General features: G+C 36.8%; 1 protein-coding gene across 7 annotated transcripts in view; it reads left to right on the forward strand.

The window, feature by feature from the left end:
• The window catches only part of SCN2A (sodium voltage-gated channel alpha subunit 2), a 162,691-nt gene that overhangs the window by 50,662 nt on the left and 94,323 nt on the right, over positions 1-17,706 (forward strand). For 2 of the 7 annotated variants that reach the window (XM_073019771.1, XM_038001994.2), the window contains exons 1-3: positions 5,058-5,164; positions 6,800-7,117; positions 8,047-8,165. In XM_073019771.1, the coding sequence (XP_072875872.1) occupies positions 6,851-7,117; positions 8,047-8,165 (386 nt within the window). In that variant the 5' untranslated portion in view covers positions 5,058-5,164; positions 6,800-6,850. Of the gene's footprint in view, positions 1-5,057; positions 5,165-6,797; positions 7,118-8,046; positions 8,166-17,706 lie in introns of those variants that run through there. The other 5 variants (XM_073019773.1, XM_038001996.2, XM_073019772.1 and 2 more) reach the window with 5 other exon arrangements.

Genomic DNA, 17,706 nt, shown 5'->3' on the forward strand with positions numbered 1-17,706 from the left:
TTTCTTTGTATTGGGAACATTCAATATCCTCCTCCTACCTATTTGAAATTCTATAATAATGTTAAGTATAGTCATCCTATAGTGGTATAGAAGCTATAACTTGTTTCTCATGTCTAGCTGCAATTTTGTATCCTTTAACAAATCTCTCCCTATCCTCCCTAGCCCCTAGTATCCTCTGTTCCATTTGTTACTCCTTCCTCATGTTTTAAAGGGAGATAATTACAGTGTCTATTTCATTAAGTTGCTATAAGGAATAAATGGTTTCATAGCTCTTAAAATAGTGCTTGACAAAAGTAGGTACTATGTGTAGATTTTTATTAAAAAAGTAGATACTATGTGTTATTATTATGACTAATCTCCTCCCAAAAATATGTTTGGTAAATCATCTCATAAATTTTTTATTCTTAATTTATTTTGAATTAGAATCATTTGTATAACAAGTTGGTATATTGCTGAGCACATCTGTAAAGTGAAACCTGAATATGGATTTGATAATTGAAGCTAATGCTCACCATAGAAATCTATGAAATATTGTGTGCTTGATCGCAGTCGGGCAACTTACTACAGGGAACGAATCTTCTTTTTTGGCTTGTTTTTAATCTAACTTTAAAATCTTTTATTATTATTATTTTTATTATACTTTATGTTGTAGGGTACATGTGCACAAAGTGCAGGTTTGTTACATATGGATACATGATACATGTGCCGCGTTGGTACATTGCACCCATTAACTCGTCATTTACATTAGGTGTATCTCCTAATGCTATCCCTCCCCACTCCCCCCACCCCACAACAGGCCCCGGTGTATGATGTTCCCCTTCCTGTGTCCAAGTGATCTCATTGTTCAGTTCCCACCTATGAGTGAGAACATGTGGCATTTGGTTTTCTGTTCTTGTGATAGTTTGCTGAGAATGATGGTTTCCAGCTGCATCCATGTCCCTACAAAGGACATGAACTCATCCTTTTTTATGGCTGCATGGTATTCCATGGTATATAAGTATTCCACATTTTCTTAATCCAGTCTGTCATTGATGGACATTTGAGTTGATTCCAAGTCTTTGCTATTGTGAATAGTGCTGCAATAAACATATGTGTGCATGTATCTTTATAGCAGCATGATTTATAATCCTTTGGGTATATACCCAGTAATGGGATGGCTGGGTCAAATGGTATTTCTAGTTCAAGATCCTTGAGGATTCGCCACACTGTTTTCCACAATGGTTGAACTAGTTTACAATCCCACCAACAGTGTAAAAGCGTTCCTATTTCTCCACATCCTCTCCAGCACCTGTTGTTTCCTGACTTTTTAAGGATTGCCATTCTAACTGGTGTGAGATGCTATCTCATTGTGGTTTTGATTTGCATTTCTCTGATGGTGAGTGATGATGAGCATTTTTTTTCATGTGTCTGTTGGCTGCATAAATGTCTTTTGAGAAGTGTCTGTTCATATCCTTTGTCCACTTTTTGATGGGGTTGTTTGTTTTTTTCTTGTAAATTTGTTTGAGTTCTTTGTAGGTTCTGGATATTAGCCCTTTGACAGATGAGTAGATTGCAAAACTTTTCTCCCATTCTGTAGGTTGCCTGTTCACTCTGATGGTAGTTTCTTTTGCTGTGCAGAAGCTCTTTAGTTTAATTAGATCCCATTTGTCAATTGTGGCTTTTGTTGCCATTACTTTTGGGGTTTTAGACATGAAGTCCTTGCCCATGCCTATGTCCTGAATGGTATTACCTAGATTTTCTTTAAGGTTTTTATCGTTTTATGTCTAACATGTAAGTCTCTAATCCATCTTGAATCAATTTTTGTATAAGGTGTAAGGAAGGGATCCAGTTTCGGCTTTCTACTTATGGCTAGCCAGTTTTCCCAGCACCATTTATTAAATAGGGAATCAGGGAAGGAATCTTCTAAGTATCTTGCCTGACCAGTATACATGGAAGTTGGTACACATTGAATATATATCATATGTGTATATCCCAATATTGATAATGTTACTTTCCAAATGTGGAGGCACAGCAAACATGATGAGTATGTGACTAGAGCATGCACTTGTTTGTTCTTTCTGTCCAGCATTAATTTTCCCCTTATTCCAGTAATAGTAACTCAACTCTGCTCTTTTGTAATTTCCTGGGTTTTTTGGTTTGTTTGTGTGTGTGTGTTTTTTTTTTTTTTTTTTTTTTTTTTTTTTTCTGAGACTGAGTCTTACTCTGTCACCCAGGCTGGAGTGCAGTGGCATGATCTTGGCTCACTGCAAACTCCACCTCCTGGGTTCAAGCGATTCTCCTGCTTCAGCCTCCCCAGTAGCTAGGATTACAGGTGCCCATCACCATGCCTGGCTAATTTTTTGTATTTTTAGTAGAGATGGGGTTTCGTCGTGTTGATCGGGCTGCTCTTGATCTCCTGGCCTCAAGCAATCTGCCTGCTTTAGCCTTCCAAAGTGCTGGGAGTACAGGCATGAGCCACCGCGCCGGGACTTGTCTGTCATTCCTTCCTTCCATCCTTCTTTTTTCCTTCCCTCCCTCTCTGCTCACCCTTCCTTCCTTCCTCCTTCCCTCCTTCCTTCCTTCCTTCCTTCCTTCCTTCCTTCCTTCCTTCCTTCCTTCCTTCCTTCCTCCCTTCCTTCCTCCCTTCCCTCCCTCCCTCCCTTCCTTCCTTTCTTCCTTCCTTTTTTTTTCTTCTCTAGTTCTGTCTCCCAGGCTGGAGTTCAGTGGTGTGATGATAGCTCACTTCAGCCTCAAACGCCTAGTCTCAAGGGATCCTCCTGCCCTGATCTCCCAAAATGCTGGGATTATAAGCAAAAGCGACCTTCCCAGCTCCAACTCCACTTTTGAGAAATGCTTCTGTACCACAACAATAACCCTGACTACTTATAGGTTTCAAGTGAGGACTCTTCCATGTTTCAAGGGTAGAGCATGTGGCTTAGGAGAGGCCAACCAAAGATGGCATTACCCTGGACACAGTAATTACTTCAGGATGGGCATGTGACGCACCAGGTGCCAGTGAGATGCAATGAGAGCTTTTCTGAGTCTTTCTTCCCACTGAATTGAGGTCTGGAAGGTTGGGAGACTAGAGCTGCTACAGAATCTTACTAAAATAAGGGAAGAATCTTTAGGAAACCTATCACTATGAAAGTCAGAACATAAGGATACAGCATAACTATGAGCTGGTAACACCAACTGAGCTCCTGAATCATATGCCTAAGACTAGCCCTGGACAAATCATGAACCAATAAATTCCTGTCTTTATTTCTTTTTTACTTCAACTAGTTTGAGACATATTTTTCTCTTACCATCAAAAGTTACCTCCTAAAGTGACTAAAATATTATTTTTGGCTACAGCTTCCCCTTGCTCATTTCCAACAAACACATTTTCTTTTTTTTCTCCAAATCTTTTATTTTAGATTAAGGGAGTACCTGTGCAGGTTTATGATGGTATATTGCATGATGCCGAAGTTTGAGGGCGCGACTGAACCTGCCACCCAGGTAGCAAGCAATAGGTAGTTTTTCAACACTTGCCTCCCCCACCCTATACCCTCTTATAGTCCACAGTGTCTCTTGTTCCCACGTTTATGTCTATGTGTACCCAGTGTTTAGCTCCCACTTATAAGTGAGAAGGTGTGTTATTTTGTTTTCTGTTTCTGCCCAACAAATACATTTTCCAATGAAAATGATGAAGCCAGAAAGTATGAAATATATTGATTTAACAATTAGAACTGTTCTAATTATAATTGATGTCAGTGCCTGTTTTCTTTTTATGATTGAGTAATGATCACAGATTTCTGCTATCAGATTTTGAGTTTGAATCTTGCCTGTATGATCTTAGGAGACTTTTCCTAATTTCAGTGTATGTCGTTACTTCAGTTTGCAAATAAGGATAATGAAAGCATTTACCCAACAGGGTTGTGTGGAGGATGAAATAATACAGTGCAAACATCTTAACCAAGTGACTGGCACTCAGTAAGTTCTCAAATTTTCACTATGATATTAATTGAAAGCCTAGCATTTAGAATCTCACTGGTTTATCAATTCTTTTTTTTCTGGTTGCTTTTTAGTGACTTAAATTCGAGATAAATAAGATTGGTGTCTCATTGGGTTAATATTTTTTCTAGAGAGAGTTAACTTGTGTGGCACAGGCCATCTCTTTATTGAATTAGCAACGACTATATTGGATTTCAGATTATTTGGGGCTGAGGCTAATATCAAATCCTACTGTATGTTTGTAGTTCCTAGGCTACAAGCCTACATACAGTAATTACTGTTTAATATGAATTTTTATTTTTAACTTACATATAGTAAGGGTTAATTGCTGTTTAATATGAGTTTTTATTTTTAACCCTTCCCTATTTACAGTCATGCTTTGCTTAAGGACCAAAATATATTCTGAGAAATGTGTTGTTAGGTGATTTTTGTCGTTTTGTGTACCTCATAGAGTGTACATAAAACCTAGATGGTAGAGCCTATTATACAACTAGGCTATGTGGTATAGCTTACTGTTCCTAGGCTACAAAACTATACTGGATGTTACAGTACTGAATACTGCAGGCAACTGTAACACAATGGTATTTGTGTATCTAAACACATCTAAATATAGACAAGGCACAGTAAAAAATATGGTATTCTAATTTTTTTGCGACCATGTCGTATATGTGATCTGTCATTGACCAAAAATGCCATTAAGCAGTTCACTACCGTACTTTCTCTTTACTTTTAAGGTGAATTCTTTATATTGATTGAATGACTTTTTGACATAGCAAATAAAAAGCATGAGGAGAAACATTATTGGTTAACAAAATTAACTTAAAATCAGCAAAGTTTTAATGTTTCGTTCCAAGAAAAGCCTGTGGAAGATCAGTTCCACAACTGAAAGCTTTGGGCTGTTTCAGACATATGTCTGTGTGTACGCTGCGAAGGTGTTTCTCTTCACAGTTCCCCGCCCTCTAGTGGTAGTTACAATAATGCCATTTTGTAGTCCCTGTACAGGAAATGCCTCTTCTTACTTCAGTTACCAGAATCCTTTTACAGGAAGTTAGGTGTGGTCTTTGAAGGAGAATTAAAAAAAAAAAAAAAGAATTTTTTTTTTTTTTTTTTAAAGCATGATGGAATTTTAGCTGCAGTCTTCTTGGTACCAGCTTATCAATCTCAAACTCTGGGTGTAAAAGATTCTACAGGGGTAATGTTTTAATATTCTTATTATGCTTATTCTCTGTGATGCTTCTCTACCTTTACAGTAGTAGAATCCTTGGGGAAATCTGCAGAGGGACCACTTTCATTTTGAAGCTGCTGGCTGCATGTTTTAGCATGTCTCTTCTATTAGAGAATCCAGGCATGGCAGTTTCCTCCCCCAGTGTGCAAGGACCATCTTCATGCCTATGTCTGTCACTAGGCATGAAGGTCTGTAGGGATGGGTGAGAAAAATGAGGTATGTTTTGGAGACACTATAATACTGGGGAGGGCAGTCTGCTAGCTGGTAGCTGAAAGGTCCTGGTTTACTTCAACATTTTTTAAAATAAAACTGTGCAGTAGTTTTTGTTATTTTGGGTTTCCCTCTGTTTTATCTGGTGCATGCTGCAGAAGTGAACTGCATAACACATTTAACTCTTAGAAAATGCATCTCATATATTTAAATGACAACTCTGACTCCTATAGTATGGGGGTGAAATAGATTGATTTTTTGAAAAGACGGAAAAAATAGATTAAGTGGCATTCAGGAGTCAAGATGTTGATTGTATTGTTTCAAATAGCGTAGAAACTCCTGCCACTGGTTCAGAGGTAACATTTGGAATGACTGATGTGCTCTTTTGAGTTATCTACTTTAGTCTAGTGAAACATGATTTGAATACCGGTAAAACCTATTTATGTTATTGCAAAGATGCATATAATAAGAGTTTTCTTGAAAAGATAAACTATCATAAACTTACTATTTTTTCTCAAATTCAAATTCTGATGTGGACACTAAGACTGTGATGCTACATTTTTGTGAAATGGGCATTATTTGAGGAAATAGGCTATCTCTACAGTATTTCCTAAGGTACTGCAAATGTGTTAATTTAAGAAGCAATTACACTAGCTAGCAGCAGGTTGCTAAGCCAGGGGGTCCGAGTTACAGACCTCTGATGTGGATGACTTCCTGCCCGGTTTGGCAGGAGCTGGGTCTCTTCCTGTGCAGCTTCCGAGCAGTTCCAAATACAACCAGGCATCTTCTGCTCCTTCCCACTCCCTTTCTTTCAAGCAGGATCTACCTATGTTTCCATAGCCTGGCATTTTACGATTTCCAGAGCTTTTTACCCAGTGAATTGACTTGGAATAAACTCTTAAATGTTATAAAGTGAGTCAAAGGGCACGTGGAAAGACATGGAGAGATACGTGCAAGATCCTCAGCTCAGGTTCTACAATTTAGTGTGATGTTTCATCTCTTGTTTTGGATCTCTGCTATTTTTTCAGAAAGAATGCTGAAAAAGATGGCTGCCAAAATATTCACACAAGTGAAACAGCAGGCACAAACCAGTATCCTCCATTTCTGAGCTCTGAATTGCATATTTTCCCACAAGTAGCACAATCACTTAAAACATTTTGGGAGTGGGAGATTAGATTACCTCATAGACACCTACTGAATGTGAAAGATAGATCTCCATGCGAGCAAATGGATGCATATATGAGATTCCCTGAATATCAAATACAACTTTCTTTAAAAATATTATAGCTATCTGGGTTTCTATGCTGTATCTCAGTGCTCAGTGTCATGTAACTGACACAATCACCTTTTATTCTAATAGCCATTGCTTTTTTTCCCTCCCTGTTTCTGTAGCACTTTCTTATGCAAGGAGCTAAACAGTGATTAAAGGAGCAGGATGAAAAGATGGCACAGTCAGTGCTGGTACCGCCAGGACCTGACAGCTTCCGCTTCTTTACCAGGGAATCCCTTGCTGCTATTGAACAACGCATTGCAGAAGAGAAAGCTAAGAGACCCAAACAGGAACGCAAGGATGAGGATGATGAAAATGGCCCAAAGCCAAACAGTGACTTGGAAGCAGGAAAATCTCTTCCATTTATTTATGGAGACATTCCTCCAGAGATGGTGTCAGTACCCCTGGAGGATCTGGACCCCTACTATATCAATAAGAAAGTGAGTTCTTAGTCAAGTTGCCTTCACTGCCTATTTGCTAATTGGTTCTGGGCTAGTCCCAGGGATGATGGTGAAGAAGGCTTGCCTCCTTCCCTCTGTCTAAAGTATCACTAAGATGCTGGATGGGCCTGACCGTGTAATGGACCAATGATCCTAGAAGTCTTTTGGAAGCACTCATTTGAACCTGCATTTGTGAGACAGGCAGAGAACTGGTGAGGCATCCTCCAGCGCGGGAATTAAGGAAGGACAAAAGCCTATTCACCTTCTTGAATACAAATTATATTCTTAAACCAAGTGTAAATTGACCCAGATTCCCTAATAATGTTGAGAAGCAAAAACTGTAAACTAGAAGTATGTTTAAATTTTATTTTTTATATTTGCAGGAGTAGTATCTAAATTCCTCTTTACAGTCTCTAGCTCTCCATAAGTCACTTTGATCTTCAGTGGGTTTAATTACTCCTTTATACCATACTTTCTCCTTTCTATTGCTCTCCACAGAAGAAGAAATAATAGCAGGTGACCTATAGGTGCCAAATAAGATTCTGAGCAAAGAACACACCTGGAAAACCTTGAAGTTCTCATGAGAAAATTATCTAACCAAAAAAGTAGTCAAAGCCTCAGTTTTGTGCTTTAGGTGAATTATAAATGTGGTTTTAAAATACTAACGTTAAAACTTGATAAAGATGCTAAGAATTCCTATGGCATTGACCACAGATTTTCTTTGTAAACCTCGTGTCATTTATCAAATTTAGGAAAGTTTATAGTGCTCAGAAAAAGAAAGCATCTATCTTGATAGCATATGCTGGTAATTATTATGTTATACACTATTTTACAGGGCAATATTTATAAATAATGGTTTTACTTTTCTCTTAAAATATTCTTCATATATATTCTAAATTTTGTTTTATGTGTTGTGTTTTCTTTTTCAGACGTTTATAGTATTGAATAAAGGGAAAGCAATCTCTCGATTCAGTGCCACCCCTGCCCTTTACATTTTAACTCCCTTCAACCCTATTAGAAAATTAGCTATTAAGATTTTGGTACATTCATATCCTTTTTCAAATCGTCACTGAATATGATTTTCTTCTTTGACCAAGTTATTGAGCTACACATTTTCCAAAATATCTGTGGTTGGCAATGTTATGTGTTATTTCTTTTTCTTTCCTTTTACTCAACAGTTAGCATGTTGCAAAATGAGATCACAGGTAAGTGAATTACTTTTCCCCATCTTCTAAGTGTTTCTTCTCTACCCAACTCACTATTACTTCTTTCTTCTTTTTTCTTCTCCCTTATGAATTGCTTGCCACATCCAATCCTTTCTCATTAATTTTGACCATATTACCAGGCTCTCCTCCTGTAAGTCTTCAATTTACAATGTTAGGTAAGGGAGTAAACTCCATAAGCTAATTTTCTTTACTGCCTTTACATTTGGAAAATAAATATGCATAATCTGAATACAATTTTGTATGTTTTTGGTCTGAATTTTATGATTTTCTTCTATTTTAGCATTTAAAAGCTTTGAGTTAGTAAGTGTTTATAATTGTATCTATAGGTATAACACCCTTTCAAATATTTTTCCAAATGTGTTTCCCAACAGCCTTCCTATTGATCTTCTACTTTCTATTCTTTTCCTTCTTTTTTCTTTTCATCACCTGTTTCTATGTTTTATTCAAGTCACACGTCTTGCTACAATTATCCCTCTCCAAAGGATTAATATCTATCTATCCATATACATTCCCATTGTATTTTTTATACTCCTTATTGATGCACCTGCTTTCCAAAAATGAGATTGATGACAGCTTGGTGGTAGACGGCAATTTGATTGATTCCTTGAAATTAAATAGAGTAGTTGGAAATGAGAGGTTTTATTCCAGGCCAGAAACAGTAGTCTTGTTGACAGCCAGTCTTGGGAATACCAATGAAGCAAAGGCTTGGAAGACTGAAGCTGTGTTGGGCAGGGGCATTTACAGGAAGAACACAGAAGTCATGGGACGGGGAGTGATATGCTTCAGGAATCAGAGGTAAGGCAGGGGAACTGAAATAAAGCAAAGCCTCAGATTAGGACAGCATGTTATTTCTTCTTTAGAAAGAATCGTTGCTTGGAATTCCATGATGTGGTTAGCCCAGGGCCTGGTATTAAGGCTTTCAGTATAAACACTCTCCACCTTTATCATGCCTAGAAAATATTTGAATTAGATAAGGTATGGAATTAAATTAAGTAAGGAATTCAGGAAATGGGATAAGTCTGGTACAGGGTACTTATGTCATTTCTGGGTGGAGGGGATGTAAAGCATGTCCCTAGACTTGCCTACCAGTATGGCAAATGCTGTCTTTAGAAGCATAACATTCTGTAAAGTCTCCTTTTAACCTCTAGGTTGTTCCTCTTTCCAAGTTTAGATGGATATCAACATCTTTTATTTGATGTTTATGTTTCATGTTTTAAGATTTCATAGTTTCTTGGCATTACCTTAAGCAATAATGTTTTCTTACCTCTCTCTGTTTTCCAAATAAGAGAACCCAGTTGGATGTGGATAAAAAGATGTCTTTGAGTTAGCATTAGAAATGAATAATAAAGTTGGTATTTATATTTGGGTCTCATGATTATAAATTATGATCTATTATTATGTTTCAAGCATTTATAATCTGTACAGTGAATAAATCTCTGCATAAACTATTCATTATATTTTAAAATAATTGTATGTTCCTTATTCAAATGTAATTTATATTTAAATTACGTGAAAAATTCAGGCTTCTGTTCCTAGTAGACATTGGGAAAATATGCATTAAATAAATAAGTGACTAGAAAGTCAGAGATTAGAGAATCAGATACAAAACAAGTGAAAAAATAAGTTTAAATGGATCAGAAAAAATCTTTCTTGTCATGCATCTGAATGATGAGATAGAATTAAGAAAACCCAATATATTTGCTTTTTACAAAAGCAGATTTTTGTCTTAAAACTTTTGTAATAGACCATGGAAAATCTCATGAAAACTATTGTACCCACTTGAAAAAAAAAAATCCTAGCAGATTATGAATCCCCGTTAAAACGCCTTGGAAAAGAGACTCCTAGTGGTACAGGGTAAGGGCAGTTTAAGAAATTCCGATCAGAGAATCTGAGTACTAGGGACGCAGTTTTCGCCAGGACCTCTCTAGATATCCAGATACAATTTGAATCTGTAGGCTTGTATTTGCTTCCCGGGAACTCACCCTCCAAAGGCTGAAGTCATTGGGAGGCCTGAGATGATGCAGGTTGAAATGTGAAGCCAGCCAGGCAAATCTATTTAGGTATGCCAAGCTGAGTTGTTGACTCTGAGAAGTTTACAGATGGCTTAGAGTCACAAATTTCTTCCAGTGTAGAAAATTAGATTTTAAAAAGTCTCTAATTTCCTGACTTAAAGCATTATATTTCAGATGTCTCACCTTGGAGCAGAGATATAACAAAAGGCAATGAGGCTGATAGTCTAAGATACATGAATCCTTCCATGTTTTGGTGATGCAATTGATCAAATAGCCTAGTAAACCTAGAGGTATATAGATGCTGTAGTTGGTAACTGATTTTCACAATAATTTTGTCCTTTATTCCTCATGTTGCAAACCCTAGACTCAAATCCTGATTTTCTGACTTCAAGTACAGTGTCCTTTACTATAAGTTAATAATGCTTGGAGAGATGGTCATGGTTGTTTGGCCACAGTTGCGAGGTCATTGTGTATTTATTACCACTAGTTTATAAACCGACAAAAAGTCATTCATGTTAAAGAAGTTTGTTCTTAAACTTGGACTAATACCTCCATTTCCAACAAAAAGCTTGACTTGTTTCTCAAATAACTGTTATCTATTAGGAGCTATTGTGTATCAAATTAGCTTTGTGAAAAATTTATTTTGGCTGAATCAGAAATTATGCTTATGATATTTTAACAAGGGTGCATTTCGAAAACTGAAAATTCTTCTCATGTGCCTAGTGTCTTATTTGATATTTAAATAAAACATGATTTATTTTCTAGATAACAAACAAGTTAAAAATGATCTATGCTCCTAAAGTTCCCTGCCAAGGTTTTAAATGTGTTTCCTGTCAGCTTTTATTATTTTAAGTTAATATATGCACACTCCTCTAATTTATCTTGCATTTGTTACTCATTTGTTCATTTGCAAGTACTTACTGAGTATCTACCATGTGGTAGATATTCTTGTAAGCATTGGGATGCAACATTGAACAAAATGAAGTTCCTACTCTTATGTGAGTGTGTGTGCGTGTTTGGAAGAAGAAAGACAATAAACAAATACATCGAATGGAAGCTAGTGATAAGTGTTACTAAGAAAAATAAATTAGTGTAAAAGGGAGGAGTGACAAGTGTAGTTTTGGATTGTATGGCCAGTAAAATCCTTTCCGAAAAGGTACCAGTTGAGCAGAGATCCGAAGGAAGCAAAGGAGAGTGAGACATGGGAATCTAGGGTTAAAGTCAGTTCAAGGAGAACAGCAAGTATGAAGGTAAAGTCTGAAGGCGGGGGTGCAACTAGTATGTTTAAGAATCAGAAAGCAGACCTGAGTGGCTGGAGCAGAGTGGGAAAGGCAGGAAGCGAGGAGATGACATCAGTGGGAGTGAAGGTCAGGGGCTAAAGTTGTAGGTGAGATGCAGTGGGTCGTTGTGAGGACACCACATTTACTCTGAATGAGACTCCAGGAGAGTTTTCAGTAGCAGGGTATCATGAACTGACTCACATATTTAAAAGATCCTCTGGCTGCTTCATGGAGAATAGACTGCATAAGGGGAAAGAGTGAAGCAAGGAGACTGGGACCGACTGTCATTATGAAGGCAAGAGAGCATGGTGGCTTGGACTATGGTGGAAACAATGGCGGTGGTAAAATGTCATCCAATTTTGAGGTATTTTGCAGAAGAGTTGACAGGATTTTCTGAGCAATTTGTTGTGGGGTCTGGGGGAAGGGAGGGACTAAGGATGATTCCAAGAATTTAGTCTGTTCAAGAAAGAAAAATGGAGTTGTGTTGACTGAGCTTGGGGCAACTTGAGTGAACCAATTTGGTGGGTAAGATCAAGAGCTTGGTTTTGAACATGTTATGTTTGAGACACCTGTTAGACATCATTGGAGGAGTGGAGGAATTAGGTGGCTGTGCAAATCTGGAGTTCAGAAAAGGGTTGAGCTGGAGGTGTTCAACTTTGGGAGCTCTCAGTGTATGGCTGAGACATAGTCATGACATGGGACTAGGCTGCCAAAGAGCTGAGACCCTCACTCCAGATCATACTAGTAATGCTGAACTACCTATCATTTGAAAATGGCAGGAAAATGGAAAACAAAGATTTAGTATCAGAAAACATAGATTCAAACCCTATCTCTAAAATTTACTTTTCAGCTATATGACCTTGGTCCAAGTTACTCCAATTCTTTCTAATCTCAGCTTCTCTATCTGTAAAATTATAATCACAGTTTAGACATTAATAATGATAAAATCTGTGACAAGTATCTAGCACCAGATCCCATCCTAGTGCTTAGTAGGTACTCAACAAAGGGTATCTATGACACTAATAGCTAAAATTCTAGCAGCAACTGCTGTAAGATTAGCAAAAAGGAAACTCTCGTATTGCATAAGGAATTGCACAAAGAACTTTATACAAATCACTACTCTGACTTTGCAAACAAAATCTTTATATAGCACCAGAGTTTGGACCTGCAAGTGACCCAAACAATGTGGTCAGTCCTGTCTCATTTTGTAGATGAGTTCACTGAAACCCAGAGATATTTAGTTTTTTCTAAGGCTACATTTTCTGTCAGTGGTAGAGCTAAAACTTCAGACCAGGCTTTCTGATTCTCAGCTCTTAGAATTTTGCATCCAACAGAAAAAAAATGATTTTTAAACTCTCAGATTTAATATATTTGGGACATTTCCAGTGTTCTTGTTTTATGAATTTCAAAGGTGCTTCTTAGATGCTCCAACTTACTAATTCATTACATGGTGTCCATACCAAGACATAAAATATCATGGTTTTCCATGAAAAGAAATATACAGGTTTATATGAAAGCAGATGACACAACAGTTTCTCTTTCTTTTGTTTTCAGTGCTCATATGTTATCATTTAGTTATCTACTGGCAAATAGGACTTTGTTCATATTAAAATTAAACAATCCAATATTTAACACTGTATATGTTATGTTTACTTAATTTTTCTGCTGGCTCAGAAATATGCAGTGGTATGTAGAAAGAGACCTATTCTATTCTACTTCAAATTATACATTTTTACATTAGAAAATCTCTAACATCAGGCTATCTTCTACTTCTAGTTTATATATACGTTAAAAACTCCTCTTCAACTTCTCTGGATATTATACATTATTACAAAGTCTCTGAACAGAGCATAATGTCTTTTCTTTCCTATAGAATAACAAAGAAATGCCCTATAATTTTATACTCAATAAATGAATTATTAATGGTAATAAACTAATAATTATTATCTTAGTGGATAATGACTGTATACTGTAAGAAAAGTATTGTCCACATTTATATAAGCAAACTGAGCCTCAAAGAATTAAACAAGTCACTGAAGCCCACACAGCTGGTAAGGGATGTATCGGATCCATGGTTCATTGCTCTAAATCTCACGGTGCTTCATCCTCCATCTATGGAGACGGGGTGGGCATGCCAGTGTTGTGATGATCCAGGCTTCGTATCAAGGGCTACTTAAACAATTTTCAGTAAAAACTTGAAGAAGTGTTTCTTCATCATATACACATAGGAAATATTTTACATTTGCCAACTCTCAGGTTAGTAGCAATCAATAGGTTTACCCACTTTTATTTATACCTGGCATAAAGGAATTAATAGATTAAAAAATATCTTTGTCCCCTGATATTATATAAGGTTTATCTGCCTCTATTTTATTTTACATTGCAAAGTTCTTAAAGCAACATTGTTCCAGGATACAGTGTTCTTTTGAAAAATGTGCTCTACTTTATGACTTGGATTATATATTTTAAAATATAGGATGTATGCATTTTGCTACTCGTTTGAGCCTTTTGAAACCTGCCTTGATGTGGAGTTTCTATGCTTTTTTGATGCATGGCATCACCAATGCAAAATTCATACCTACATTAAATACTTTTGTATTTGAGTATTTTTAAGATCATCTGAAACTATTTCAGTCACTCACCAGAATCCAGGAATTTGTAAAGTATGTGACTGATGAAGTAAATTGACAATGATTTAGAAACTTAATGAATTTTAAACCTTTCTATTTGGAGATACCTATCAAACCACAAGCGTAAAAACTTGACCCTAGTTATTTACTATTTTTCTATTAAAAGCAAAATTGTTCTTTTTCTGTGTCCAAATTTTTCACTTAAGTGTATACTTTTATTAAAATGATAGCCATGACGTGGCCCCAGGAGGCAGAGCTTGCAATGAGCCGAGATCGCGCCACTGCACTCCAACCTGGGTGACAGAGCGAGACTCAGTCTCAAAAAAAAAAAAAAAAAAAAAAAAGATAGCCATGAAATAAGGAAAATGCCTGTTTTTGACTTATTATCAGTGACTAATTAGAAAATAATTATTTATCTTGTTAATTAATATTGAAATACATATTTTATTTTACCTTATTATATATAACTAAATTATACCACTATAAAGAATAAGTTTTTAAGTGTCATAAAACCATTGCCGAGTCCATTATGCAGCATAATCGTATTAGGCTATTAATTTCCACCTTATATTTATCCTATACTTTACCCTCAAAAAAATGTAGAAACTTGTGTAAACAATATGTATATATATTTTAGACAGAGTCTCACTCTGTCACCCAGGCTGGAGTTCAATGGCATGATCTTGGCTCACTGCTACCTCTGCCTCCTGGGTTCAAGTGATTCCCCTGCCTCAGCCTCCTGATTAGCTGGGATTACAGGCATGAGTCACCAAGCCTGGCTAATTTTTGTATTTTTAGTAGAGATGGAGTTTCACCATTTTACTCAGGCTGGTCTCAAACTCCTGACCTCAAATGATCTGCCCACCTTGGTCTCCTGAAATGCTGAGATTATAGGCACAAGCCATGGCACCTGGCCAACAATATACTTGAAGACAAACTTTAAGTTGTATTTTTTAATAATTTATCAAAAATTATTTTTTAAAACTCCATTTAGTAACAAATGAATTACAAAATTAATTTCATTCGTAGTCAACTGACACTATATGAAATAGCAAGGCTATAATGGTGAATAATACAGACATGATTCCTGTCTTCATTAAGTTCAGAGAGTCGTTGAGAAGATCATCATTAAAACTTGTCATTACAGGAATAATATAAGTGCTGCAGGGGTATATAACTGGTAGTAGGCCAATCTGAGTATTGAAGAAAAAGAGAGGTGACATTTCCAAGACCCTAATGTCAGAAACAGCATATAAAACATTCATAACATTTGACAACCTAAAATAATTACAGTATTATCCAAATGGGAATAATGCAACAAAGAGAAAAGAAAATGAAACTGGAGAAGTAGACAGGGATCAGACCTCCTAGTGTCTTGACTCTATGTTAAGACATTTGATCGTCTTCTTAAGAGTAATAGAAAGCTACCAAAATGATTCATATTACATTTACAATGGTCATTTTAGCACAGTATGCAGAATGGATTAAATGGAGACTAACATGAATTTGGAAAGATCAGTTTAGAGGAGACTGCAATAATCTAGATGGATTATTAGACTTGATGCTAGTCTTGACAGACACTTGGACCATGCAGTGATATGGGGATGGAAAAAAGTAACTGAATCCAGAGACAGCAGGCAGAATTGACAATATTTGATAGTTAATTAGATATGAACGTTTAAGGAGAGACAGCAATCTAAGATTTCTCATAGGTCTCTGGGTATATTATGCACATTTTATAAGACAGAGGTGTCAAAGGAGTAAGCAATTAGCAGGAGTGGAGGGGTAGATGAAAAGATACTTTTCAAAAGTTCAGTTTTAGAATTCAAAATTTGAAGTGTTGATAAGATATGTAAGTACAGATGTCATATGGACAATCAAGTATGTGGAATTCAGAAGAGAGGTCTCGCTTGGAGAGAAGTACCTGAGACTGGTGGGTACGTAATGGTTATGCTTGTTGAGCAAAGTTTGTCTATGGGCTACACTAGGATGAGGAGAGTAAAAGAGAGGTAGATGGCTTACATACCTTATGTCTTTCTTTTCAAAAAGAAAAATGCCACATTTCAAAGAATACAGAAAAACTGGTGCTCTGAGGCATGAAGCAGCCAGGGAATTGGAACCTCCTGAAAGCAGAGGGAAGATGACTTAATGCAAAGGGGAGGAACCATTCTTGTTGAATGCTGTTCAGAAAGCACATCAAATATAAACTCAAATTATCCTTTTGTTTTTAGTGACAAAATGTGAAGATGTTGTCATCTTTAGAAAGAAAAACTGGTAGGCTGAATATGTGATAGATATATAAGAAAAGGAAAGATAAGGAGCTCTTTCAAAAGTTTGGCCATGATATGGAAAAGGGAGATAGGGCTGTAAATAGTTAAGGAGGGTTGTGAGTCATAGGAGAGAAATATCCATTCCCCCATGCCAGGACAAGAGAGACATAAGCAAGTTTGTGTTGATAGGAAAAAGCCAGTAAGGTGGGGGCCATTAAGGATAAGAAAAGAGAGAGATAAGAGATTGCTCAAGTCTTCTGGAAGGGGGAAGGTGTCCAGAATACAGGTGGAGGGATTGGAAACTTCCCCACTATAACAGGAAGGAGGAAAGGATTGGTCTCAAAGTGGAGAAGTTTGTTGATTTGGGGGTGGGAAGTGGAGGAGGGGCATTATGATACTGTCTCTTCTCTGTAAAGTAGAAAATAAGTTTTCAGCTTGAAATGGAGTGGAAATAAAGATGAGGGTTGGAAGTTGAAGGAAAGTGCAGAATATTTGAAATTTTCTTTGCAGAGAGTAGGAGACGGAGCCAAGTGGGAAAATACAGGACTGTGTTGAGGACCACTGAGGTTTGTGACCATAAATTTAGAATGGTGCCAATCTGCCACGGGGTGTTATTTTCCCAGCAGGGCTCAGCAGACCAACAGGCACAGGGGACCGTCTAGTTTTATATACCAATAGCAAGTCATTCTTTATTTAATTTAGTTTTTTGTTTTGTTTTAGCAATAAAGAAAAATTAAGTGTTTCTTCTTTGAAATGGTGTGTGTGTGTGTGTGTGTGTGTGTGTGTGTGTGTGTGTTTTCTCTAGATTATAGTGCCCTCACGTGGCTGATGCACATCATTTACTTATGAGTGTTTTCATATGGATGGAAAAATTGAGAATTAAGCATGGGCCTTCCAGCACAGCTACTAAAATTAAAAAATAATAATTACTATTATTGTTTTGACCAAAACCAGTACTCGGTGTAAATGAACTTCCTTTCTAGATCAACACAACATTGTCCAGTTATAATAGCGTTGATATTTTGTTATGTATAAGTAATGTATGATTTATAGTAAAAACATTAGGAGTGAGAAAAGATATGAAGAGCACGATTTCCTCTCTGGGATTTTGTAATTGTGTCCAGATTCACACTGATAAAGAGTGCCGCTTTACATAATTGCAACTAAATCT

The sequence above is a fragment of the Chlorocebus sabaeus genome, chromosome 10 (genome assembly GCF_047675955.1).
Source record: "Chlorocebus sabaeus isolate Y175 chromosome 10, mChlSab1.0.hap1, whole genome shotgun sequence".
NCBI classification, from domain to species: Eukaryota; Metazoa; Chordata; class Mammalia; order Primates; family Cercopithecidae; genus Chlorocebus; species Chlorocebus sabaeus.